Source organism: Hypanus sabinus, chromosome 2 (assembly GCF_030144855.1).
Source record: "Hypanus sabinus isolate sHypSab1 chromosome 2, sHypSab1.hap1, whole genome shotgun sequence".
In the NCBI taxonomy this organism is placed as follows: domain Eukaryota; kingdom Metazoa; phylum Chordata; class Chondrichthyes; order Myliobatiformes; family Dasyatidae; genus Hypanus; species Hypanus sabinus.
The window spans coordinates 16,822,854-16,850,489 of NC_082707.1; the positions used below are offsets into that span (position 1 = coordinate 16,822,854).

The 27,636-nt window shown below is 43.9% G+C and overlaps 1 protein-coding gene across 3 annotated transcripts in view; it reads right to left on the minus strand.

The window, feature by feature from the left end:
* LOC132406609 (rho guanine nucleotide exchange factor 26-like) overlaps window positions 1-27,636 on the minus strand; it is a 218,438-nt gene that overhangs the window by 69,317 nt on the left and 121,485 nt on the right. For all 3 annotated transcript variants that reach the window (XM_059992420.1, XM_059992427.1, XM_059992432.1), the window contains one exon: window positions 1,028-1,180. In XM_059992420.1, coding sequence (XP_059848403.1) covers window positions 1,028-1,180 — 153 coding nt within the window. The remainder of the gene's footprint in view (window positions 1-1,027; window positions 1,181-27,636) is intronic.

Below are 27,636 nucleotides of genomic sequence, written 5' to 3' on the forward strand. Positions count from 1 at the left end.
ATAAAAGGGGTGCCAGAGTGGGGAATGGAAAAAGAAGGAAGGGGAGGGGGAAAATTACTGGATTAGAAAGATAATTGTACTTGATATTTTTATACTGAGATATAGTCTTGCTTACAATTCAAGCAGATCATACCCAACATAAAAGATCAGATTGGTGGCTGCCCAATTGAACATGAGGCTTTATAAAGCACTACTGAGGCCTCACTTCAGGATTGTGAGGAGTTTAAGGCATCTTATCAAAGAAAGGATGTGCTGACATTGGAGAGGGTTCAAAGGAGGTTCACAAAAATTATTCCAGTATTGAATCCCCATTTAGAATGGAGATGAGGAGAAATTACTTTAGCCAGAGTGTCGTAAATCTGTGGAATTTGTCGCCGCAGGCAGCTGTGGAGGCCAAATCATAGGGTATGTTTACAGCAGAGGTCAATAGATTCTTGATTAGTCGGGGCGTGAAGGGATACAGGGAGAAGGCAAGAAGCGGGCTGAGAGGGAAAATAGATCAGCCGTGACGAAATTACAGAGTGGACGTGATGGGCAGAATGGCCTAATTCTGTTCCTATATCTTATGGTATCATGGTCTTGCTCCTCCAAGCTGAGAGTGGGCTCATCATGGCAGTGGAGGAAGTCATGTACCGACAAGGAGGTAATGGGCAGATGAGGAGAGCAGTAAGGGTGATTCCAGAATGGGGAATGGAAAAAAACAGGAGAAGGCGGGGGGGGGGGGGGGGGGGGGGGGGGGGGGAAATGATGAGCAATGCATTCCGGCAGAGCCTTTCACACCCTCTTTACAAAATGGCTCACATTCAATGACAGACAGTTGTTAAAGCATATTCATTGTAAGATTGCCAGCAGCACCATGCTATATGCAGCAAAATCAAATGAGCAGCAGGTTTACAAAGTCCAAACAATCTTTTTGATTTAGCTGCTGTATAAGGAATGGTCTCTCTCTCTCTCCTGCATAAGGAAATATGATACAATAAGTAACTGGCAGTTTGATGCCTCTCGGCCAGCACCATCACACACTCACAGCAGCTTCTGAAGAGTCCGCTGCTGATAAACTTCGTTTGAGCAGTATGTCACATAGGGTTCGAAGGTGGAAACAGCGTGCTTCTCCACGATGTCACTGATGTCAGAAATCACCGCGTCCTGCTGATGCCTGGCCTCAAGCTCCTTGAAGAACCTGTCAGAGACACAACCGAGAGCATTCAATGACTTTCCACACCTCAGTGAGCAGTCGTTTCTCCCTGTTTATCTCCCAGTTGGACCCTATTCAATCAGAGCCCTCAAATTTTCCCTCCCCCGTGATCAATCTCAATGAGACAACTGCTGGATTATTGATTTACTAATAACATTACAGGACTTTGGTACAATGGACAGAACAGGGACCGAACTCCCACTGGGTACAGGAGGTACCTAATAAAGTGGCCACGGAGCGTAGAAATAGAAATAAAGTTTTATAAAACGTTGGTGAGGCCTAATTTGGAGTATTGTGTGCATTTCTGGTCAACCACCTACAGGAAAGACGTCAATAAGATTGAAAGAATGCAGAGAATGTTTATAGGGTTATTGTCTGGTCTTGGGGACGTGAGCTATAAGAAAAAGTCCGAACCAAGGAAACTTTGGCCATAGTTATTGTATGGTTACTCAGCCTGATCAATGATTGCAGATGATAGTGAAGGTAGACTTAGTGGAAAGTTCTGAATGAATTTCTTTAAGGAGATGGTGGAATGATACAGCATCAAATCCCCATTGTGTGTTAGTATGGAAAGAAATGTAATGGATTATATACAGCATTGTTCTGCCAGTCTTCATTGTAGTTGGCATTGCACCAGATCCAGGCAGAAGATAGTCTGTCCCACTTTTATCCACAGGACTGGGTTTGCAGTAGGAGGAGCTGGCATTTCATTGGGAGTAAGGCAAGTTAAATCTGAATGCTATTGCCCTGATTTAGGTAGTTTGCCCAATAATAACATGACTGGGCATACATATCATTTATATTTACTACTCAAATAGTACATTACACATAACGCCACTCACCCTCCTCCCAACCACTGAGCACATCGACATGAAACACTAACATAGGAAAGCACCATCCATCATCAGAGGCATTTAAAATTATGAGGGGGATAGATAGAGTTGACGTGGATATGCTTTTTCCATTGAGAGTAGAGGAGATTCGAACAAGAGGACATGAGTTGAGAGTTAAGGGGCAAAAGTTTAGAGGTAACATGAGGGGGAACTTCTTTGTTCAGAGAGTGGTAGCTGTGTGGAACGAGCTTCCAGTAATAGTGGTAGAGGCAGGTTCAATATTGTCATTTAAAAAAAAATGGATAAGTATATGGACAGGAAAGGAATGGAGGGTTTTGGGCTGAGTGGAGGTCGATGGGACTAGGTGAGAGTAGGCATTCAACACAGATTAGAAGGGCCGAGATGGCCTGTTTCTGTGCTGTAATTGTTATATGGTTATATGGTTAACTTATTCCCTGGTGAGTACGAGGAGAAACAGGGGAATTTTGATACAGGAATACAAAGCATACAAAATTATGAGCAGTAAATTACTGCAGCGTAAATGCAATAAGGCCTTTTCCATTGAGGTTGGTGAGACCTGAACTAGAGGTCAAGGGTTAAGGGTGAAAGGTGACATGTTTAAGGGGCACATGAGGGGGGTCTTTTTCCACTCAGAGGGTGGTGAGAGCGTGGAACCAGCTGCCAGTGGAAGTGGTGGATGCTGGTTTGACTTCAACATTTAAAAGAAATTTGGATAGGTACATGGATGGAGGGGTATGGAGGACTAAGGTCCCAGTGTGGGTTGATAGGACGAGGCTGATTAATAGTTTGGCACAGAATAAATGGGCCGAAGGGCCTGTTTAGGTGCTGTGTTGGTCTACAACTCTAAATAGAATCGTAAGAGAAATAGAAAGAGAAACAGAAAATGGAATAACAGAATGAAAACAAAAGAGAAATAGACTGACAGAGAGATGGGCTAGGAATATGCAGTTATTTTCAGCTGTCGGCTGTCCCTGTTGATCAAGGTAGACTACACCCTCTTTGGAACACATTCCAGTCATACGAAGATGTATTAATCATACCCAAGAGATGGTTGTGGAACATAACATGATCCGATTCCAAGTGAAAGGCATTGTTTTCATGGAAGTCCAAGAGAAAGAGAAGAGCTGCCACTTGAGCCAAATGCTCCCACAGAAAGGAGGATTATGTCTCAACAGTTGAGTAATGTTTCCGTGAGAAGAGACTGGAGCACTGACAGCTCACTAATGTAAAACTGAATGTTATCAGTGCTAGATATAGTAAAATAAAGCACAGCAGTAGCAGGCCAAGTGTTGCCAGTAGGGACAGCAACCAAGTGAATATTTGAGGCTGTTGGCATTTGAACCCACGTTGTTGGAACCACTGACTTGAAACATTAACTGATTCTCTCCCCATGGATCCACACTGGCCTCACTGCATCTATTATTTAATCACAATTCTCATTGGCAGTTTTAAACCATTCAGCCCATCGAGTTTGCTCCACCATTCCATCATGGCTGATTTGTTACCGCTTTCAACCCCATTCTCTTTCTTTCTCCCCATAACCTCTGACACCCCGACCAATTAACCTATCAAAATCTGCTTTAAATATACCCAATGATTTGGCCTCTACAGATAGCTGTGGCAATGAATTCCACACATTTATCAGCCTCTGGCTAAAGAAAATCCTCCTCATCTCTGTTCGAGTCCTTCTATTCTAAGGCTGTGTCCTCTGGTCCTAGACCCTCCCATTAATGGAAACGTCCATTTCACGTCCAGTTGATAGGCTTTCAACTTGATTTAGACTTATTGTTTTAATGACCAGGAAAGGAAAAGTCTAAGGAAAATGCCAGAGGCAATACAGTCCATCACAGATAAAGCTCCCTCCACCGCCACAATGGAGCACATTGACACGGAGCACTGCCAGAAGAAAGCAGCATTCATCACGAAGAACCCTCACTATCCCCTCCTGACTGGTTGAGCTTCTCCAGCAAATTGTTTATTGCTTCACATTCCAATATCTGCTATTGCTTGTGTCTCCCTAACTTTTGGACCTGTTCTGGTATGTCTGGGCAGCACGCTGGTGCAGCAGTTAATGCAATGCTTTACAGACCAGGCGATCAGGGTTCAATCCCCACCGCTGTCTGTAAGGAGTTTGTACATTTTGTCTGTGACTGTGTGGATTTCGACCAAGTGCTCGTTTCCTCCCAAATTACAAAGGCAAATAGTTAGCATTAGGCCACTGTTCTCTTCTCTCTACAACCACAACTGTGTGGCTAGCACAGCTCAAACACCCATCAGTAAATTTGCCAATGACACTATTCATCGAGGGATCCGCAGCAGAAAAGATGAGCAGTTTCAAACACCTAGGTGTCAACTTCTCTGAAGCTCTATCCTGGGTCCAACAAATTGATGCAATTAGAAACACCATAAGACCATAAGCTATAGGAGCAGAATTAAGCCATTTGGCCCATCATGTCTGCTCCGCCATTCCATCATGGCTGATCCAATTTCCCACTCAGCCCCAGTCTCCTGCCTTCTCCCATATTCCTTCATATCCCTGACCAATCAAGGATCTATCAAACTCTGCCCTAAATATACGTAACGACTTAGCCTTCATGGCTGCCTGTGGCAATGAATTCCACAGATTCACCACTCTCTGGATAAAGAAATTCCTCCTCATCTCTGTTATAAAAGGACACCTGTCCATTCAGAGTCTGTGTCCTCTGGTCTCACATTCTCCCACCATAATAAACATCCTCTTCACATCCACTCTATCAATGACTTATACTATTTAATAGGTTTCAGTGAGGTCAGCCCTCATTCTTCTGAATTCTACTGAATATAGACCCAGGGCATCAAATGCTCTTCATGAGACAAGCAGTTTAATCCTGGAATCATTTTCATGAACCTCTTTTGAACAGTTTCAGCATATCCTTTCTAAGACAAGGGGCCCAAATCTGCTCACAATACACCAAGTGCTTCATAAAGTCTCAACATTACATCCTTACTTTTATATTCCAGTCCTCTTGAAATGAATGCTAACATTGTATTTGCCATCATCACTACAGACTCAACCAGCAAATTAACCTTTAGGGGATCCTGCACCAAGGGCTCCCACATCCTTTTGCACCTCAGTTTTTTTTTGTATTTTCTCTCCCTTTAGAAATTATCAACCCTTTGATTTTAATTCAAGGAGGAGGGGCAGCAAGGAGAGTTGACAGGCAGGTGAGGAGAAGCGAAGAGTTAAGAGAGGAGCCAGAATGGGGATGGGAAAACAGGGAAGGAGGTGGATGAAAATTATCAGGAGTTACAGAAATCAATGTCCATGTCATCAGTTTGCGGTCTACCCAGACAAAATATAATGTGTTCCTCCTCCACGCTGAGAGTGGCTGCATCACGACAATAGAGGAGGAAATGTACCAGCAGATCAGAATGGAATGGGGACAGGAATTAAAATGGTCGGCACCCTGCTTAATGCGGAGGCCGTTTTGTGTGTGTTGCTCTGGATTTCCAGCTCCTGCAGAACCTCTTGTGTTTTTGTTCTATTTGAGTTAAAATTCTGTATAATTTCTGCTTATGTTTTCTTTGTGAATGCTAATCCTCCGATGTTATGTGCCTGTGACACTGCAGTAAGCAGGCTTTGTATTATACCGGTACTTGCATTACATGTACTTGGGCTTATGACCATAAACAGGCTTCCTTGGTGCGATATGATTGAAAGAATATAACAGCAGCTCTCTCATGCAACAGTCATAAAATGCTGGAGGATCTCAGCAGGTCAGGCAACATCTAAGGAAATGGACAGACAGTCGACATTTCAGGACAAGACCCTTCTTCAGGTCTGAGAACAAGGCCATGCACAACCCCCTACTCTGACCTTCTGACTCTTCTCACCTGGCTATTGCTTCTTCCTGCGTCCCCTCCTCCTTCCCTTTCTTCTACACTCCTCTCCTTCCTCTCCAGCCCTTGACCTTTCCACCTACCTGGCTTCACCTATCACCTCCCACCTATCTCCTTCCCGTGTCCCCACTTTTTTATTCTTGCAGTTTCCCCCTTTTTTCTCAGTCCTGAAGAAGGGACTCAGCCCAAGCCATTGACTATCTATTAATTTCTATAGAATCTGCCTAACCTGCTGAGTTCTTCCAGCATTTTGTGTGAGTTGCTTTGGATTTCTAGCATCTGCAGAATTTCTCGTGTTTATCTTACACAACACTTTTCATTGTCCCTGTGATATGATTTACATTCCCTACCCACAGCACACCCACCCTCCTCTCCCCCCCCCCCCACTAAACCAACTCTGTCGAAACAAGACATCAGTTGCTTCTGAGGTGGTGTGTTTCATTGTAATGCTAACAAGGTAACCCTTGGAACTTGCTTGCAATAATTGGGACTCTCAGCACTTCCTCGGCATTGTGGGAAACGTCCACCGCTCTAAAACAAAGGAACTGTGATGTAGTCACATAATTATTCTATTTTATCTTTCACACCCAATGTAATCAAAATTCAAAGTAAATGTCATTATCAAAGTACATACAGGAGGGGTGATTGATAAGTTTGTGGCCTGAGGTAGAAGGAGTCAATTTTTGAAAACCTAGGACATTTATTTTTGAATATAACCCCCTCCTACATTTACACACTTAGTCCAGCGGTCATGGAGCATATGGATCTTGGACCTCCAGAAAGTGTCCACAGACGGGTGATTGATAAGTTGTGGCCTAAGGTAGAAGGAGATGAGTTATACAGCTCTCATTACATGCACATGCAGTTCAACTCTTTGAGTGATTATGCAGAAAGTTTGAAGTTAATAACTCATCTCCATCCACCTTAGGCCACGAATTTATCAATCACCCGATGCATTATTAATTTAAAACTTCCTACATAATCAAAGAGTTGAACTGCATGTGCGTGTAATGAGAGCTGTATAACTCATCTCCTTCTACCTTAGGCCACAACGTATCAATCACCCATCTGTGGACACTTTCTGGAGGTCCAAGATCCGTATGCTCCACGACTAAGTGTGTAAATGCAGGAGGGGACCATGTTGAAAAATAAATGTGCTAGTTTTTCGAAAATTGACTCCTTCTACCTTAGGCCACAAACTTATCAATCACCCCTCATATGTCACCATAAACAATCCTGAGATTCATTTTCTTGTGGACATACTCAATAAATCTACAGAATAGTAACCAATACAGAATCAATGAAAGACCACCCAACTAGGGCATTCAACCAGTGTGCAGAAGACCACAAACTTTGCAAATCGAAAAAGAAAGAAATAATAATCAATAAATAAATAGACAATAATCATCAAGAACATGAGGTGAAGAGTGCTTGAAAGTGAGTCCATTGGTTGTGTGAACATATCAATGATGGGGCAAGTGAAGTTGGGTGAAGTTATCCCCTTTGAGGGGTATTAACTGTTCCTGAACCTGGTGGTGTGAGGCCTGAGTCTCCTGTACCTTCTTCCCAATGGCAAAAGAGAGAACACATCCTGCATGGTGGGGGTCCTTGAGCGTGATAGTGGGGAGGGCTTTACTCATGATGGACTAGGCTGTATCCACTACTTATTATAGGATACAATCCACAACTGGATACTGTTGATGGGGATGACCTACCAGGAATGAGTTGCAGTGGTCCTGCCTCTGGCACAGAGGTTGAACCCTCAACTAGAAAGGGGAGGCGGGAAGAGAAGAGAGCGATAGTTTTAGGGGACTCTATAGTTAGGGGGGCAGATAGGAGATTTTGTGGGCAGATCGGGAGTCTCGGATGGTATGTTGCCTCCCTGGTGCCAGGGTCCGGGACATCTCAGATCGGGTGCAGGCTATTCTTGAGAGTGAGGGCATGAACCCAGATGTAGTGGTCCATGTAGGGACCAATGATGTAGGTAAGGTGAGTGAGGGGGTCCTGCTTAGAGAGCTCAGGGAGTTAGGAGTGAAGCTGAAAGGCAGGATCTCCAGGGTGACAATCTCGGGATTGCTACCTGTGCTACCTGTGCCACGTGCGAGTGAGGCGAAGAATAGAATGATTATGCACATTAATACGAGGCTGAGAGCATGGTGCAGGAAGGAAGGGTTCAGGTTTTTGGATAATTGGTCTTTGTTCCAGGGACATTGGGATCTGTTTCGAAGGGATGGTCTACATCTGAACCGGAGGGGTACTAACATTCTTGCAGGAGTATTTGCCAGTGCTGCTCGGGGGGGGTTAAACTAGATGTGCAGGGGGCAGGGATCCAGATCCAGAGGGTTGGTCAGAAGGTGCATGGGGTTAAATGTGTACAAGGTTTGGGTGATCTTGAGAAGGTCATCAAAATTCAGGGTGCAATTTGCCCGATGGAAGTTCAAGGAGCTGGGTTAGGTACAGTAGACAGTGTTTTAAGCAAAGAGAGGAGGAATGGGCTAAGAATTCTATACTTGAATGCGCGAAGTGTCAGAAATAAGACAGATGAGCTTGAAGCTCAGATGAAAATGGGGAACTACGATATTGTTGGGATAACGGAGACATGGCTGCAAGGGGATCAGGCCTGGGAATTGAGTGTACCAGGGTATACGTGCTATCGTAGAGACAGAAATATGGGAAGAGGGGGTGGGGTGGCCCTGTTGGTGAGGAATGAGATTCAGTCCTTAGCAAGAGGTGACTTGGGAACAGGGGAAGTAGAGTCTGTGTGGATTGAGCTGAGGAACAGTAAGGGTAAAAAGACCCTAATGGGTGTTGTGTACAGGCCCCCAAACAGTAGCGTGGATATTGGGTACAAGTTGATTAGGGAGTTAACATTGGCATGTGCTAAAGGTAATGCAGTCGTTATGGGAGATTTCAACATGCAGGTGGACTGGGAGAATCAGGTAGGTGCTGGACCCCAGGATAGGGAGTTTGTGGAGTGTCTAAGGGATGTATTTTTGGAACAGCTTGTGCTTGAGCCAACCAGGAACGAGGCTATTTTGGACTTGGTGATGTGTAATGCACAGGAATTGATAAGTGATCTTGAAGTAAAGGAGCCATTAGGAAGTAGTGATCATAACATGATAAGTTTTTATCTACAATTTGAGAGGGATAAGGGCAGATCAGAGGTGTCAGTGTTGCAATTAAATAAAGGAGACTACGGAGCCATGAGGGAAGAGCTGGCCAAAGTTAAATGGGCGGATGCCCTGGCAGGAAAGACAGTGGATCAGCAGTGGCAGATATTCTTGGGCATAATACAAAAGATGCAAATGCAGTTCATTCCAATGAGAAGGAAGGATTCAAAGAGGGGGAAGGGGCCACAGTGGTTGACAAAGGAAGTCAGAGATTGTATAGCATTAAAGAAAAAGAAGTATGACAGGGCTAAGATGAGTGGGAATACAGATGATTGGGAAAGTTTTAAGGAACAGCAGATCTTAACTAAAAAAGCAATACGGAGAGAAAAAATCAGGTATGAGCTCAGTCTAGCCAGGAATATAAAAGGGGATAGCAAAAGCTTTTTTAGCTATGTGAAGAGAAAGAAGATAGTTAAGAACAATGTTGGCCCCTTGAAGAATGAATTGGGAGAAATTGTTATGGGAAACAGGGAAATGGAAACAGAATTTAATGCATACTTTAGATCTGTCTTCACCAGGGAGGACACAAGCAATCTCCCAGATGTATGGATGGGCCAGGGTCATAAGATATCAGAGGAATTGAGACAGATTGACATTAGGAAAGAAACTGTGATGAGTAGACTGGTAGGACTGAAGGCTAATAAATCCCCGGGTCCAGATGGTCTGCATCCGAGGGTTCTAAAAGAGGTGGCTCAGGAAATTGCGGATGCATTGGTAATCATTTTCCAATGTTCCTTAGATTCAGGATCAGTTCCTGAAGATTGGAGAGTGGCTAATGTTGTCCCACTTTTCAAGAAGGGAGGGAAGGAGAAAACGGAGAACTATCCTAACGTTAGCCTAACGTCAGTCATGGGGAAGATGCTTGAGTCCATTATTAAGGACGAAATAGTGGCATATCTAGATGGCAGAAATAGGATTAGGCCGAGCCAGCATGGATTTACCAAGGGCAAATCATGCTTGACTAATCTGTTGGGAGTTTTTTGAGGGTGTAACAAGGATGTTAGACGAGGGTAAGCCAGTAGATGTGTACCTAGATTTTCAGAAGGCATTCGATAAGGTGCCACATAGGAGATTGGTGAGTAAAATCAGAGCTCATGGCATTGGGGGCAGGGTTTCAACAGGGATAGAAAACTGGTTGGCAGATAGAAAGCAAAGGGTAGCAGTGAATGGGTGTTTCTCAGACTGGCTGGAGGTGACTAGTGGGGTACCACAGGGCTCTGTATTGGGACCACAGCTCTTCACGATTTATGTCAATGATTTAGATGAGGGCATTGAAAACTATATCAGCAAGTTTGCTGACGATACTAAACTGGGTGGCAGTGTGACATGTGAAGAGGACGTTAGGAGAATACAGGGAGACTTGGATAGGCTGAGTGAGTGGGCAGATACTTGGCAGATGTCATTCAATGTGAATAAATGTGAAGTTATCCACTTTGGAAGCTGGAACAAGAGGACAGAGTATTGTCTGAACGGTGTCGAGTTAGGTAAGAGAGAAATGCAAAGAGACCTAGGAGTCCTAGTTCACCAGTCAATGAAGGTGAATGAGCAAGTGCAACAGGCAGTGAAGAGGGCAAACAGAATGTTGGCCTTTGTTACAAGGGGAATTGAATACAAGAGCAAGGATGTTCTTTTGCATTTGTACAGGGCCCTGGTGAGACCACACCTGGAATATTGTGTACAGTTTTGGTCTCCAGGTTTAAGGAAGGACATTCTGGCAATTGAGGAAGTGCAGCGTAGATTCACTAAGTTGATTCCTGGGATGGCAGGGCTGTCTTACGCAGAGAGATTGGAGAGATTGGGCTTGTACACGCTGGAATTGAGGAGATTGAGGGATATCTGATTGAAACGTTTAAGATAATTAAAGGATTTGATAGGATTGAGGCAGGAAATATGTTCCAGATGTTGGGAGAGTCCAGTACCAGAGGGCATGGATTGAGAATAAGAGGTCAGTTATTTAAAACAGAGTTGAGGAAGAGCTTCTTCTCCCAGAGAGTTGTGGAGGTGTGGAATGCACTGCCTCGGAAGACGGTGGAGGCCAATTCTCTGGATGCTTTCAAGAAGGAGCTGGATAGATATCTGATGGATAGGGGAATCAAGGGATATGGGGACAAGGCAGGGACTGGGTATTTATAGTGAATGATCAGTCATGATCTCAGAATGGCGGTGCAGACTCGAGGGGCCGAATGGTCTACTTCTGCACCTATTGTCTATTGTCTATAAAATCCTTAGGACCTGCAAGGTTTCGAAGCAGGGTTTCAACATCAAAAATTTCTTTCCTTCCACTGATGCTCCTCAATCCACTGAGTAAGGTTTAGAAAACTCTCGTCGAGGGGACAGCACTGAAAGGGTGAGCAGCTTCAAGCTCCTGGGTGTGAGCAACATCTCAGACGATCTATCCCTGGCACAACGAGTGATGGCATTACAAAGAAGGCTCACTGCCAGCTGTACTGCATTGGGAGCTTGAGGAGAATTGGGAAGTCACAGATGTAGTGTGGCGAGCATTCTGACTGGCTGCATCACTCTCTCATTTGGAGGCTGCACTGCACAGGATTGGAAAAAAAACTGCGGAGGGTTGCAAACTCAGCCAGCTTCATCGTGGGCACTGGCCTCCCCAGCACCCAGACACCTTCAAAAGGTGATGCCTCAAAAAGACAACATCCATCATTAAGGACTCCTATCATCCAGACCTGGCCTCTTCTCATTACTACCATTAAAGGGGAGGTACAGGAGCCTGAAGACACACACTCAGTATTTTAGAACAGCTTTCTCCCCTCTGCCATCAGATTTCTGAATGGACAATGAACCCATGAACACTACCTCACTATTATTTTGCTCTCTTTTTGCACTCATTATTTAATTTAATTGTGTAAGTTCTTCTTCTTCTTGCGCCCTTAACTCCTGGTGGAGTCGTCGGGGTGCTGTCACGACAAGCTTTGCTTCGGTCTCTTCCATCAGTCACGATTGTGTGCCAGGGCCTGGGTCACTGCAAGTGTTTTCCCTGTCCATTCTTTAATATGGTCCGTCCATCTTTTCCTTTATCTGCCTGCCCCTCTTTTCCCATCCATAGTTCCCTGTAGAACGGTCTCTGCATGGCCACTGGATCTTGTTATGTGGCCGTACCATCTCAGCTTCCTTTTCTTCACCATTGTGAGAAGGTCTTCATGGGGGCCAACGTGGAGCTGAATGGTCTTGCGGACCTGCTCGTTTGTGATGTGGTCCAAGTAGGAGATGCCCAAAATGTTGCGATAGCATCTCATTTCCAATGCCTGTATCTTCCTCTGTAGCTCTGCTGTGAGGGTCCATGTCTCACATACGTACAGGAAGATGGAGAATACCAATGCGTGCAGGAGTTATACAAGTTATAGTGGTTTTTATAATTTACAGTGCTTTTATTATGTATTACAGGTGTGCACGTGTGAAGGCCAAGAGCTGGACAGGGGCTATTTGAGACGCATGCTATTTGGAGCATTTAATAGTTAGTGGGAGCTTATCCCCACTAACACTCACAGCTGTAACAACTTAAGGAACCTATTAATTTGTACCCCTATATCATCATGCATATATTTTCATACATTACACACACAGTAACAGGTGCATATGACTAAAGTCGCTAACCTAATTTATAATACTGGCTGACTTGCATTTAAGGTGAGAGGTTAAGCTTTCAAGAGGATGCGTGGGGCAAGTATTTTATACAAAGAGAGGTGGATATCTGAAATGGACTGCCAGGGGCCGAGATGGAAGCAGTTACGATACTGGTGAACGAGAGGTTTTTTGATAGAGTCATGAGTATGTTTGGAATGAAAGGGTATTAAAACAAAAAGGTCACCCTATCTAAAAAGTTTCTTGCCCCAAGCAGTTAATCTGAATAACCAATCTAGTTAGCTACCCCCACCACCCCACTCTCCCAGTTACCTCAGTGAATGCAGTGCGGTAAACACTTTAAACCACTTTTGATAATGCTGTTTGCATTGTAAATACATGCTAATATTTAAGTAGTTATGCACATTTTAACCTATATCCATACTTCCAACTTTATTTTATATCATTATTCTTTATAATTGTTGAATTTTTGTCCATGAAATGCCAACCCACCACAGCAAATTTCTAATATATGTTACTGTACACTCAGTGACTTCTTTATTAGTTAACTCATAAGATACAGGAGCAGAATTAGGCTATCCTGTACCTAATAAAGTGGCCACGGAATGTATATCTCACAGAGACGGGAAAGGCTGGGACTGTTCTCCTTCCGGCCATGGCGGCTGGCACCAGTTTAATAGTGTTGGGAATTTCCATGGAAAGGAATTTAATTCTGAAGGAGGGAGACAATGATTGTGATTCAAAACTGTCAGTGTGAAGGGTCATCTATCTCTCTACTGGGAATGTGTGCTTTGAGCCTGTTGTCAACATAAAATGCCTTTCCCACCCATCTGGCTTCACCTATCATCTTCTAGCTTGTCCTCTTTCCCCTCCCCCCACTTTTTTATTCCAGACCCGATGAAGGCTCCCAGCCCAAAGCGTCAACAGTTGATTTATTTTCTGTAGATGCTGCCTGACCTGCTGAGTTCCTCCAGTGTTTTGTGTGTGCTGCTCTGGATTGCCAGCATCTGCAGGGTCTCTTGTGTTTGTGTCAACGTAAGATGTGAGTCATTCCTTTCCCACAGTGCACACTTTCAGTCAATGTTCCTGTGTGAGGCAGCATCGGACTTCTGGTGCAAAGTGCAGGTTGATTCTGTGCTGGAATCCCGCCTGCAGCAGCCACCTGTTACGTTGCTGAAAGGTTTGCTACAACAGAGCACTTGTGAACTTGGCAAAGGGCCAATGCCGCTCACAAGGCACTTTGGTTGCAGGATTAACTCCTTGTGGGTCAGAACTTCTCCCGAGTCTGAGTGGCTATTTCACGTGTCTGCCTGTGAGAGGGCAAATAAGGTTATACCTGACCTGCAGTACCGCGCATTCCTGGACCTCCTGAGTAGCTCAGCAGTAGGGGGCGCCACCTCACACCTCCAGAGACACGGGTCCAATCCTGACCACTGGTGCTGTCCCGGTGGAGTTTTCCCGTTCCCCCTATGACCGACTGGGATTCCTTACAGTGATCAGTTTTTACTTATTTGTTTGTTTATTTATTTAGAGAAACCGTGTGGGCAGGCACTTCTGGTCCAATGAGCTATGCCACCCAGCAACCCACCTAGTTAACAGTAGTCTATTCACAGGGCAATTTACAATGACCAATTGACCTACTAACCAGTACATCGTTGAACCGCAGGAGGAAGCCAAGAGCATGCATTGGAAACCCAAGTGATCATGCGAAGGATATACAAACTTCTTACAGATGCTGTCAGAATTGTATTCTACACTCTGTCGCCCCGAGCTGTAACGGTGGTGTGCTAACCACAATGCTACTGTGGCACCCCATGTTTCCTCCTTTCCTCCCTACATCCCAAAGACGTGTAGGTTGGTAAACCACCATGTTGTATGACGTAGTGATCATGGCCTTACTATGTCCATGACTGCTCTGGGAAAATACTTCTACAGAAGTGGTTTTGCTGTTGCCTTCTGCTGGGCCGTGTCTTTACAAGTCAGTTGACGCCAGCCATTATCAACACTCTTCAGGGATTGTCTGCCTGGCGTCAGTGGTTGCATAACTTGTGACATGCACCATCGGCACCCATGGGTTCATGTGACCTTGATTTGGAACAGTTGTGGCTAAGCAGGTGTTTCACCTTGCCCAAGTGTGGGCTGCAGGTTAGCAGAGGGAAGAACCATCTCAGTAGAGAAGTATCTCTACCTCACCACCCAAACTGTAAATATACCCAGAGTATGCAGCCAGCTAAATAAACACAGGTAAGTTGGGTGATCACTGAGAATTGTCCATAATCACTCAGGTAGCAGCAGAAATTGGGGACAGTTGGTAGGAATTTGGTGAAAGTAAAATGTGCTTAGTCTGGGCACAGGAGCAGTTTATACCAGTGCATATCTATGGGCTGCTGTTCTTCATTTCCAAGACAACTACAAAAATAAGCGGTACTGTATAAGGTTCATGTACATACATGAAGGGCCCACCCTGGGAAAAATCTCACTGCTAATGTAATGCTCTTTCTGTAGAAGCGGTGTTTGGGTTATGGTTAGAGATAACAGGTGCTTTGGAATGTGAGCCGTCCAATCAGGGGAGCGGGTTCTTGTGTTGTGTGCCTGACACCACCGGTGTGAGACTTAGTCTTTTGTTCACCGGCAGACAAAGAAATAAGATGCTGGAGAGAACCAGTCATTGGGTTTGACCCAGTGGGGGACCGTGATTCAATGGAGCAAGGTTCCACACATGACTGAGGATTGGTGAATATGACCTTTGGAAGAGTTGAGCTCCAACTTGACTATTTGATTCCAATGTTTTTTTCTTTCTCTTGTTTACTAACCCTCTCTTTTAGTTAAGATCCATAAATATAATTCCTTTAGTCGTATGCAGTGTGCTATTATCTCTTGGCATTGAGTTGTAACAGGGTAACAAATTACACGGCATCCACACAGACCGGGGTTTGCGGTGGGAGAGCCGCCTCAATCTCACGGGTTTGGCAGGACTGCAGTGTGTATTCCTTAGACGTACGCAGCCAAGGAAACCAGGGGGGTTTCAGAGAGAATGCAGTTGCCGAGAAAGTCTAGTGAAGGCAGACAATAAATCATAAGGGTCCTGAGGAGGCAGATTGGGAGATCAGATCTTTATTGTATAAGGAGCCAATTCAAAGTTCAAACTACATTTATTATCGAAGTATGCATACAATATACAACCTTGAGATTTGTCAATTGTCTTATAACACCAGAACAGAAGCTGTCCTTGAGCCTGATGGTACGTATTCATGAGCATTTGTACCTTCTGCTCAACGGAAGAGGGCAGAAGAGAGAATGTCCGGAGTAGGAGGGGTCCTTAATTATGTTGGCTGCTTCTGTGATCATAACTGGCTCTGAGACTGAATATACTCTGTGATATTTGAGCATGAAGATTAATGCTGCCTCTGTCCAGTGTTTCTGATATATGTGTGGTACCCCTTCTCTGGGCAAAGACAATACTGATCGCTCTTCATTACTGAAAGAGCCACTGAATGCATCATTCAGCCCTCTTGACCGGCGGACAAGACACATATTCTACTGCAGTATCAATGCCTGACTGGAATGTATATGCCTGGATTCTGCAGAGGACAGTACATGCATTGTTGAGAGACTGCACTAAATGCCCAAACTCTTTCTGAGAGGCTGCCGCCGACCTCTCCGGGGACAATCATCCTCTCGTGAAACAAGTGAGAATCCTGACAGTGACAGGGGGATCACGGTGCTCGCAGTACAATAAATCACACAGAAAATCAATTCAGGAGTAAACAGCTTGACAAGCCCGTTCAAACTTGCATCTCCACATCCCGATAGCCCATGAAGACTGGATGAAGGAGGGGAGATACAAACATAGGTGGAGGGGCAGGTAGTATTGAGGAAGCAGGGAGTCTGCAGAAGGACTTAAAACAGATTGGGGAATGGGGCAATGAAGTAACAGATGGAATAATGTCTAGGGAAGTGCATGGCCATGCACTATGGTAGAAGGAATAATGATATGGCCTATTTTCTAAATGGGAAAAAAATTCAAAATTCAGAGGTGCAAAGGGACTTGGCAGCCCTCGTCCAAGATTCTGTAAAGGTGAACTTGCAGATTGAGTCGGTGGTAAGGAAGGCAGATGCAATGTTAGCATTCATTTCGAGAGGACTAGAACACAAAAGCAGGGTGTAATGCTGAGGCTTTATAAGGCGTTGGTCAGATCGCACAGAGTATTGTGAGCAGCTTTTGAGCCCCTTATCTAAGAAAAGCTGTTCTGGCACTGGAGAGGGTGCAGAAGAGTTGAAAGGGTTCACAAGAAGGATCCCAGGAACCTAAGAGTTAAAATATGAAAAGCGTTTGATGGCTTTGGACCTGTACATGCTGTAGTTGAGAAGAATGAAGGGGGGAATCTCATTGAAACGTATTGAATATTGAAAAGCCTAGATAGAGTGGATGTGAGGAGGATGTTTTCTATAGTGGGGGAGTGTAGGGCCACAGTGCACAGTCACAGTAAAGAGGAATATCCCTTTAGAACAGATATGAGGGGAGATTTCTATATCTAGAGGGTGGTGCATCTGTGGACTTCATTGCCACAGATGGCTGTGAAGGCCAAGTCATTGAGTATATATAAAGTAGAGGTTGATGGGTTCTTGATTAGTAAGGGCATCAAGGTAATGGGGAGAAGGCAGGAGAATGGGATTCAGAGGGGGAAGTAAGCAGAGCAGACTCAATGAACTGAAAGCACTATACATTATGGGTGGGTTTGAAAAATTGTTGGTTTCTCTCTCCACAGGCGCTCCCTGATCTGCTGAGAGTTTCCACCAATTTGCAATGTTTATTTCAGAATTCTGGCGTCTGCAGCTATGTTGCTTTTCAGAGTACAGGTTGTCCCCAAAGTTCAAAGAAAATTATTATCTAAGTATATAAATGTCACTATATACAATCCTGAAATTCATTATTTATAATATTTACAATAAATACAAGAAGCACAACTGAAGACAAACAACCAATGTGCTAAAGACCAGAAATCATGCAAACACAAAAAGAAAATCAAGAGAACTGTACATTAGATTTTGGTTAATTGGGGCAACTGCTTAGTTGGGATAACACTTACAGAACGAAAATTAATCAGGAAAACAGCCGGGATTCCCTTTGTTTATTTGGGTCACAAGGCTGTGTAATTGGAACAGGGGACTGTTACTGAACAGTTTCTAACCCGCATCAGTCACTTGCACTCAGTGGCCATTAGTTCCTACAGGGTACTTAGAACAAACAGGTCTTAAACAGCGTCAGTTGTGTGTGTTTGTGTTCAAAATGCAGTTAGAAAATTCAGAACTGCTTTTTTACTGTGGTTTCAGACATTCAGGCTTGGAGATTCCAGAAATGGACGGCAGTGAACACGAAATGATTTTGCTACTTCAACAAGTGAGGAACTATGAAGAACTGGGTACAGCTTCTTCCATCAGGCTGTGAAACTAATGAATAATCTGCCACCACTGATGTCTCATCACCAGGAATATGACCTGTTTAATGTACATTCGGCCCTCCTTATCCGCGCATTCCACATGCACGAATTCAACCAACCGTGAATCGCGAAAACCGGAAGTGCTTTTCCAGCACTTGTTGTTCGAGTTTGTACAGACTTTTTTTCTTGTCATTATTCCCTAAGCAATGCAGCATAACAACCATTTTACATAGCATTTACATTGTATTAGGTATTATAAGTAATCTAGAGATGATTTAAAGTATATGGGAGGATGTGCGTGGGTTATTGTGCATCAGAATCGGAAAAAATTGGAAGTTCTCTTACTAACTAAGTCGGAACAGGTACATCCGGTATTATTTAGCGTCAGTTAGTCAAACATTTGTCTTAGTATATAGTATATATTTTACCTTTCTATGCATATAAAACACTTAAGAATGTATGTTTCAGCGCCGGGCTCAGGAACCGAAGTTCTCGGGACTCGGGACAGTTCATTCCCTAGTGTGTTCTCCACCGTGCCGGGTTGATGTGGAGGATCAAAAACTCAAAACCCCGAAACCTAATAATTAAACCACTCCGTTGCTTAGTAATAATTGTAACTTACATCGGGCCAGGGCCTTTTTCACTTTATCCTTTAAAATTGTTCTGATCGTTGACCGACTGTAGCCTAAAGCTTTTCCAATGACCGATGGCATTTCACCTCTTTCCGATCGCTTTATTATTTCCACTTCATTTTCAATCATTATCGTTATTATTTTTGTGAACAGAAACACTACGCATTCAGAGCTCTGGCGCCGTGTCCTAATGTCCACCACACTGACACAGGTTAAATAAGGTCTGGAGTTCCGCTGGGTCCTAAGGTCCACCGGATTCAGACAGGTTGAATAATGGACTTGAGCATCCACGAATTTTGATATCCGCGAGGGGTCCCGGAACCAATCCCCCGCAGATAAGGTGGGCTGACTGTATCATGTACTGTCCATTGATTACCGTTTAATTGCACATTACATGCATTTAATTTATATTTTATTAACTTGTCTGTGACAATCTGTCTGGCCACCCTCCTCTGACCTCGCTCATAAACAAGGCATCTTTGCTCACTAAAACTCTGGTTAGGCCACAGGCTGAGTATTGCGTTAAGTTCTGGTCACCTCATTATAGGAAGGATGTGGAAATTTTAGGGAGATTTACCAGGATTCTGCTTGGATTAGAGAACCTGTCCTATGAGGAGAGGTTTAGCGAGTCGAGTGAAGGAGAATGAGAGGTGAATGATGAAGGTGTACTAGACGCTAAGAACCATGGACAGCCAGAGACTTTTTCACAGAGTGGAGGTGGCTAAGAACAAGGTATAATTTTAAGGCAAGTACAGGAAAATATAGAGGGGTGTCAGAAGAAGGTTTTCTACACAGAGCGATAAGTGATGAATCATTGCCACTAATTGCAGTGGAGGCCAAGTAACTTGAAAGCAGAGTTTGATAGGTTCTTGATTAGTAAAGGTATCAAAGGTTGCAAGAAGGCAGAAGAATTGGGATCAGAGAGAAAAATAATGTCTAATAGCGGAGCAGAGTCAATAGGCCAAATGGCTTAATTCTGCTCCTATGATTTATGGTCTTATAAACACAGAATTTTTAAAAGACTACTCAGTTTTTAAGACCTATCTGGTTCACTGATGTGTTTTCTTGAGGGAATTCCTACCCTGTGTAAATATCCCGACATGTACAATCAATATCTCAATCCAAGTGTAACTAGGTAAGGATATTAATGCTAAATTATTCCACTGTTGAAGATGAATAAATTCATGTCAAGTTTGTCTCGTGTACAAGTTCAACGAAGTCGAGGTACAATGAAAAAGTTGCTTGCAACAATACCACAGGCACATAGGTTCTGACAACACACAGAATTTATATTTAAAGTAAATTATACAAGATAGTGAAGAGAAAAGATTGTGCAACACAAGGCTATGAAGTTCAGGAAGTTAATTATGTAGACACAAGAGATTTTGCAGATGATGGAAATCCAGAGTACCACACACAAAATTCTGGAGGAACTCAGTAGGTCAGGCAGCAGCTATAGAGAGGAACAAAGAAGCTGAGACCCTTCATCAGGACAGCTGAAGTCAAGTGCACGAGGCTGATTGATCACATAGTAAATTGATTGGGCTTTTTACACGCAAAAGGCACTCTCGTTTTGTGCGGGCTTTCAAGCATGCATATTTCCAACTTGGCGAATCCGGTTTGTTGCTCACGCACTGTAAGTTGCACAGCCTTTACTGTGGCTAATGCGTCTCAGTAAAAATGCTTAATCCTCCTGCTCCATCGTCGTTCTAGCTCCACACAATACCCTCTCAATCTTATATTCACAGTCAATGTGTTCTATTACATTCCTTCAAACCTTAAATTGTTGCTGCTCATGTAGTCCTCTGGGGTGGTACACAGTTACAATAATTGAGGGGTTTCCACACCCAACCCAGCTCCCCCCTCTCCAGTTAAAGAACCTATACTCTGGTCCTTCACTACGAAGCCCCTGTAGCAGCTCGCCCACACTTCAGTGCGTCCCTCAGCACATACTCCTGCAGTCTGGAATGTGCCAGCTGGCATTCCATTCCTCCTTTATGCGTTGGCAGACCAACAAGTTTCGGGCAGATCAAAGGGGGTCTTTCACCGAGTTGATGATTGGCCAGCAAGTAAGTGTATGTGTGTGTGTGTGTGTGTGTGTGTGTGTGTGTGTGTGTGTGTGTGTGTGTGTCCGTCCGTGGGAACAGCCTGTAGATCAGACAGTCCTCTGCCACAAAGCTGCTCGTGATCAACTGTGACACAGACCCTTGCATGTTTCTCCACACCCTCTTCACAAATCTACAGCCCACAACAAAGAGCTGAGGGACCATGTCGTCCCCATTATAGTCATCCTGTGGGCAGGGCACGGTGGGAGTGAGGAGGCTCTGAGCACGCAGGAAGAATCTGACTGTGAGGGACCCTCTCACCGCTGGCCAGGCAAGGTCTTGGTGCCTGCTGGTGAGATCTGGTGATGAGGCATTCTGTCAGTCTGCTCAGGGAGGTGACCGCACTGTGTCCATTGAGTCCTACTCCTGCAGTGTCGGAATTATCAAATGCTACGTGTGTTATGAAGGAGCGGTGAGCTGGGAGTAGCTAATGGGATGACCGGAGAGGGCAGGAATGCACAACTGGCCACATCTGTCAACGGCAGTGTGGCTATTGATAACTTCCAGCTGTTTCCTGCCATGTCTAACTAGTATTTCTATCCCCAAAACCCCAGGACTTCCTTCTCACTCATCGACTTTGTATTGAAGAATCTTTGCAAGCTGAGTTAAATAGTAACACGGGACATTGTGCAACCCAGCATTAGGTACAACTTGCTTAACATGTTCATTTCCGCTTTTAGGACACGACTATCGGTACCAAAGAATATATAATATAACCTTGAGAGAGTCTGCAGACGCTGGAAATCCTGAACAACACACATAAAATAAATAAAACCGGAGAATGCTGGAAACACCTCAGCAAGTCAAGCAGCATCTGCAGAGAGGCAGTCAGTTAATATTTGAGGTCAGTGCCCTTTCTCCAGAAAGAACGTTACAGTGCATATAAAAATACTAAAACCCGTAAGTTAACACCACGCTCAAGGACAGCATCTATGAACAGTGCTCTTGTATGATAAGATGGCCTTCGGAAGAGCGCGGTCAACGAGATTCAGTCCTGGTAAAGGGCCCTGACCTGAAACGTCAACCGACTCTCTTCCTCCACAGATGCTGCCTGAGTAGCCGGCTTCCTCCTGTTGGTATTGGTAATGGTTTACTATTGGTGGAGTGAAAAGCTTGCTGTGCATGCTGTTCAGACAGATCACATCATGCACAGTGCATTGGGGTAGAACAAGGGAAAACAGTAACAACACAGAATGAAGTGTAAAATCTACCGACAGAAAGGTGGAGTGCAGGTAAGCAACATAGTGTAAAATCATAACCAGGTAGATTGTGAGGCCGAGTGTCCTGGAGCAGAAATGGTAAATACCAGGGAGCATAATTTTAATGTGATTGGAAGTAAGTATCAGGGTATGTCAGAGATAGGATCATAACGAGGTAGATTGAGAGGCCAAGAGGCCATCTTATCGTACAAGAGCACAATTCATAGATGCTGTCCTTAAGCGTGGTGTTAAGAGCTTTCAGGCTTTAGTATCATCTGCCCAGTGGAAAAGAATGTCCAGTGTTGATCTGGTCTTTGATTATTCTGTCTGCTTTTGCAAAAAGTGTCACCATTGTAAGGTTAAGATCCTTCAACAGATCACTCTGCCGATACATATAATGCGCAAGTGTGTGAGGTTACCCAATACTAAATGGTGGGACTCTTTTTCGAACGGTGAGAGAATGGGCGATGCTGAGATCAAAGGGACTGAGGTACCCGTGTACACAAGTGACTGATAAGGGATCTTTGCCTGAAACATTAACACTGATTCACATCCCACAGACACTGCCCAACTTGCTGAATATTTCCAGCACTTTGTTACATTAGACCATTACACCATAAGATATAGGAGAAATTAGGCCATTTGGCCCATCTAGTCTGCTCCACCATTTCATCATGGCTGATCCATTTTCTCTCTCAGGCCCAATCTCCTGCCTGTATCCCATCATGACATGACTATCAAGAATCTATCAACCTCTGCCTTAAATGAACCCAATGACATGGTCTCCACAGCAGCCTGTAGCAACGAATTCCACAGATCAACCACCCTCAGTGATTCTGCCAGTAAACCGAACAATCATCATCACTGTTAATTCTAGCTTCCTTAATCCCAGCCATTTTGGATCTGAACTCACTTTCCCAGTTTATTAGCTCATTAGTTGACTTACTATTGAAATAACTCAGACACGGTGCCAGTAATTCCCACAATTTTAATCACATGAGCCGCTCAGTCTTTTGATATGGTGCCGGAATCCCCTGAGCTGTTTCACCCAATCTGATTAAAAATGTTGATATTAAGCTTTTATAATATAGTTATACAGTGCTACATTCCCACTTTCCTGAGGCATTTGAGCATAATCAAAGTATAATAAACTCCTTTTAATTTTCCCGCAGGGATGAGAACTCTGCCCTGTCCCTTTTAAAGGTGCACTGTCTCTTTAATTGGGCTCTCCCATCTGCCCTACATTTGCAGTGTGATAAATGTTGAGCAGTAACCCTGCTGTTTTAGTCCTTGGGTCAGGCTGCCTTGATCAGAGAACAAACTGTTACATCAACAACAGCAATTTTCCTTCTACCTTTAACACAATAAAATGACAAGTCACATTAGGGCAGATGCACAAAGCTTGACAGAAGGCAGCAAGTTCTCTCTTCTTCACGGGGCGCTTGTTTTCACTTTGGGCCCGAAGGCCGAATTCTGCTCCAATGTCTCATGGTCTTATCGGAGGTTGACAGGTTCTTGATTAGTAAGGGAGTCACAGATTATGGGGAGAAGGCAGGAGAATAGAGTTGAGAGGGAAAATCAATCAGACATAATGGAATGGTGGAGCAGAATCAATGGGCCGAATGGCCTGCCAGCCACAGTCTGCTAACCTGACAAGGACTCTCATTATTTCTGTCAACTATCTTGTTATCAATCCGTACCTGTACGCTACCCTTAGCTGCGCGTGCACTAACATTGTTTACCACCTATCCTGGATTTTGACGACAGCCGGCTAAGAAGTCCAAATACCTGTACAAATTCAGGTTTTGTATCATCTGATGGTACATATTTACAACAAACATTCCTCCAGACCACAGTGCACCCACACAACATACATCACACAACACATAAACCACAATATTATACTATAAGAAGTTAATGACATATAATTCAAGGCGCAGGAGGTAACATGCATGTAGACCACATCCACCGATTCCCTGGAGAGTTTTTCAATGAGGCACAACCTAGCAGGATTCCTGAACATTAATCTATCCTGATTTTCCTCTCATAAATCAACTATGATTCTGTTCAACTACTGCTTTCAGAGTTGGAAACAGTTGACCAGGAATGAGACACAGAATCACAGTCTGAGTTCCTCCAGTTTTGTATGTGTTACTCTGGAATCACAGTTTGAAGCTTATCTGAGAGACAACAATGACAAGAGCCTTTGAGTTTATTTGCAGACTATTACTGGGAAAGATAACAAAGTGAAAGGTCAAAAGCTACAAAGTGAATTCTACATCACGTTAATGATTATAGAAAAGTCTATAGCAATACCGCTGCTGAGGAATGCAATTCTTAATAAATTTAAATCAAACCAATGAGAACAAAAGAATGCTTTAAAATAGAGATGACGAATCAGAACTGTATTTATTATCACTGATATAAGCTCGGCAGCCACATTATTAGGTACACCTGAACATTTGTTCATTAAAGTAAGTATCTAATCAGCCAATCGTGTGGTAGCAACTCAATGCATAAAAGCATGCAGAGTCAAGAGGTTTAATTGTGTTCAGACCAAACATAAGAATGGGGAAGAAATGTGAACTAAGTGGTTTTAATTGTGGAATGAGTATTGGTGCCAGATGGGGTGGTTTGAGTATCTCAGAAATGCTGATCTCTTGGGACTTTTGCACACAATAGTCTCTAGAGTTTATAGAGAATAGTATAAAACAAACAAAAAAATATAATCAACAGCAGATCTGTGGTGAAAATTACTTTTTCTGACTAGAGGTCAGAGGAGAATGGCCAGACTGGTTGAAGCTGACAGACAGGAAGGTGACAGTAACTCAAATAACCACAGGGCACGACAATGGTGTGCAGAAGAGCATCTCTGAATGCACAACATCAAACCCTGAAGTGGACGGGCCACAGCAGCTGAAGACCAAGAATGTACACTCAGTCGCCACTTTATTAGGTACAGGAGGTACTTCACAAAGTGACCAGTGAGCACGTGTCATTAAATTGTTTGTAGCAGTACAGTGGGAGACATAAAAATCATTCATCCATGATCATACAGCAATACATGATGGATATAGACCCTGCGGCCCAATGAATTCATACTAACCATGACACCCAGCTGGCCCATCCCAATTTCCAGTGTTCTACCCACGTCCCTTATAGCCTTGCCCTTATTTCAAGATCCAAAATTGTTTCATGTCAATTACCGTACACAAGTGTAAAGGTCCAGATCTGATGCAGAACGAAAAGAAAACATAATAAAATAAAGAACACAATAATAAAAATAAAAATCACAATGAATATAAATACAAAAGAAAGATTTTACACCTGTGTGTGTGTGTGTGTGTGTGTGTGCGCGCGCGTGTGTATATACATACATACATACACACACACACATAAAGTGACACTCAGTATACAAGGTGACTGACAGGAAATGATAAAGTAGTGGTGGTAGGATGGGTCAGTGGGTGGAGATGTTGATCAGCCTCACTGTTAGCGATGGTGACTGCAGCTACCAATCAAAGTGCTGTTTAAAATGATACAATTATATCTGCATTGACCACATGCTCTGGCAGCTCATTCCATATTCTCACCGCCCTTCAGGACCCTTTTAAACTTCTCCCCTCTTATCCTAAATCTATGCCCCCTAGTTTTTAGCTCCGCTACTCTGGGGAAAAAGACTGTTACCTTATCTCTGCCGCTCACAATTTTATAACCTGTTTAAGGTCGCCTCTCATTCTCCTACCTCCTAAGGTACAAGGACATAGCCTGTCCAACCCGTCCCTAACACTCAGGCCCTTTGGCACCAGATTGTGAGGTGACACTTGCAGGCTGCCCTCAGCACACCCTCAACTGCGTTGGTTGTTGACACAAATGACACATTTCACTGTATATTGCGAAGAACACATAACAAATAAACAAATCTCTAGTCCTGGCCACATCCACATAAATCCTTTCTGCACATATAAATTATACTGCATAAACAACGGTACTTGCAGGTCAAAAACACAAGGGATTTTGCAGATGTTGGAGATCTAAAGCAACACACACAAAATGTTGGCGGAACTCGGCAGGTATGAAAAGGAATAAACAGTCGATGTTTTGGACCGAGACCCTTCATCAGAACTTTGGTATCACCATTATGTTTGGATACAAGTAATCAATATATGAAATCTCTCAAAGTATTTTATTTTCTGTGTGCTTATTATTATAAAGATTATTTTCCAAGCTACCAGTGACAACCAAATAGTAACAAAAATTTCCACGAGTTACAATAAAAATATATAAAAAAGAAGTGTGAAAGAGAGATAGTGAGTTAATGTTCTTGGGTTTCTTTGGTTAACTTATTGAGGAAGAGCGCATAATAAGCCCTGCTGCCCCTTTGAGCCACAGCACCAAGCAGCCTTTCATTTAATCCGAGCCTAATCACGGGACAATTTAGAATGACCAATTAACCTACCAACCAGCATGTCTTGGGTCTGTGGGAGGAAACCAGAGCACCCGGAGGAAACCCACGCAGCCACAGGGGGAATGTATAAATTTCTTACAAACAGGGGCAGGAATTGAGCCCAGGTCGCCGGTACCATAAAACACTGCACTAAACACTACCCTACCATACATGGACCATTTAGAAATCTGGAGGCGGAAGGGAACAGGCTGTACCTAAAACATTAAGTGTGTGTGTTCAAGCTCCTATACCTCCTCCTCGATTGTAGCAATAAGAAAGAGACGATTCCCCAGATGGTGAGGGTCCTCCATGATGGAAGCAGGCTTTCTGAGACACCACCACTTGCAGGTGTCCTTGAGTTACTGCCTGTCATGGAACTGGCTGGGTCTATAACCCCATGCAACATGCACAAAAATGCTGGAGGAACTCAGCAGGTCAGGCAGCATCTATGAAGGGGAATAAACATTGGATGTTTTGGGCCGAGACTATTCTTTATGACTGAAAGGAAGGGGGAAGAAGTCAGGACAAGAAGGTGAAGCGTGTTCAAGCTAATAGCTTGAAGGTAATAGGTGAAGCCAGGTGGGTAGGGAGTGGTAAATGAAGTAAAAGCTGGGAACTGTTAAATGGAAAAGGTTAATGGCTAGAGATGGAGGAATCTGATAGGAGGGGAGAATGGACTGTGGGGTAAAATGGCAGGAAGAGGGGCACCAAGGGGATGTGATAGGCAGGTGTGGAGAAGTGGTAAGAGGGAAGCATATGTACATGAAGAATTGAAGAAGAGGTAAGGGAAAGGTGGTAAAATTACTGCAAGTTAGAGTGAGAGAAATTGACATTTATGCCATCAGACTGGAGGATACCCAGCCAGAATATGAGGAGTTGGTGCTCCAACCTGAGAGTGGCCTCATCGTGGCAGGAGGGAAGGGCACGGACTGACATGTTGCAACAGGAATGGGGATAGAAAATTAAATGGTTGGCCACCAAGAAACCCTGCTGTGTGCGGATGGAGTGAAGGAGACCCAACCATTTACAGATTCTTTCAATTCTCTGCATCGGAGTTGATAAGGTCTATAGAAACACAGATCAATAAATGGAGGTGATAAAGAACATTTAT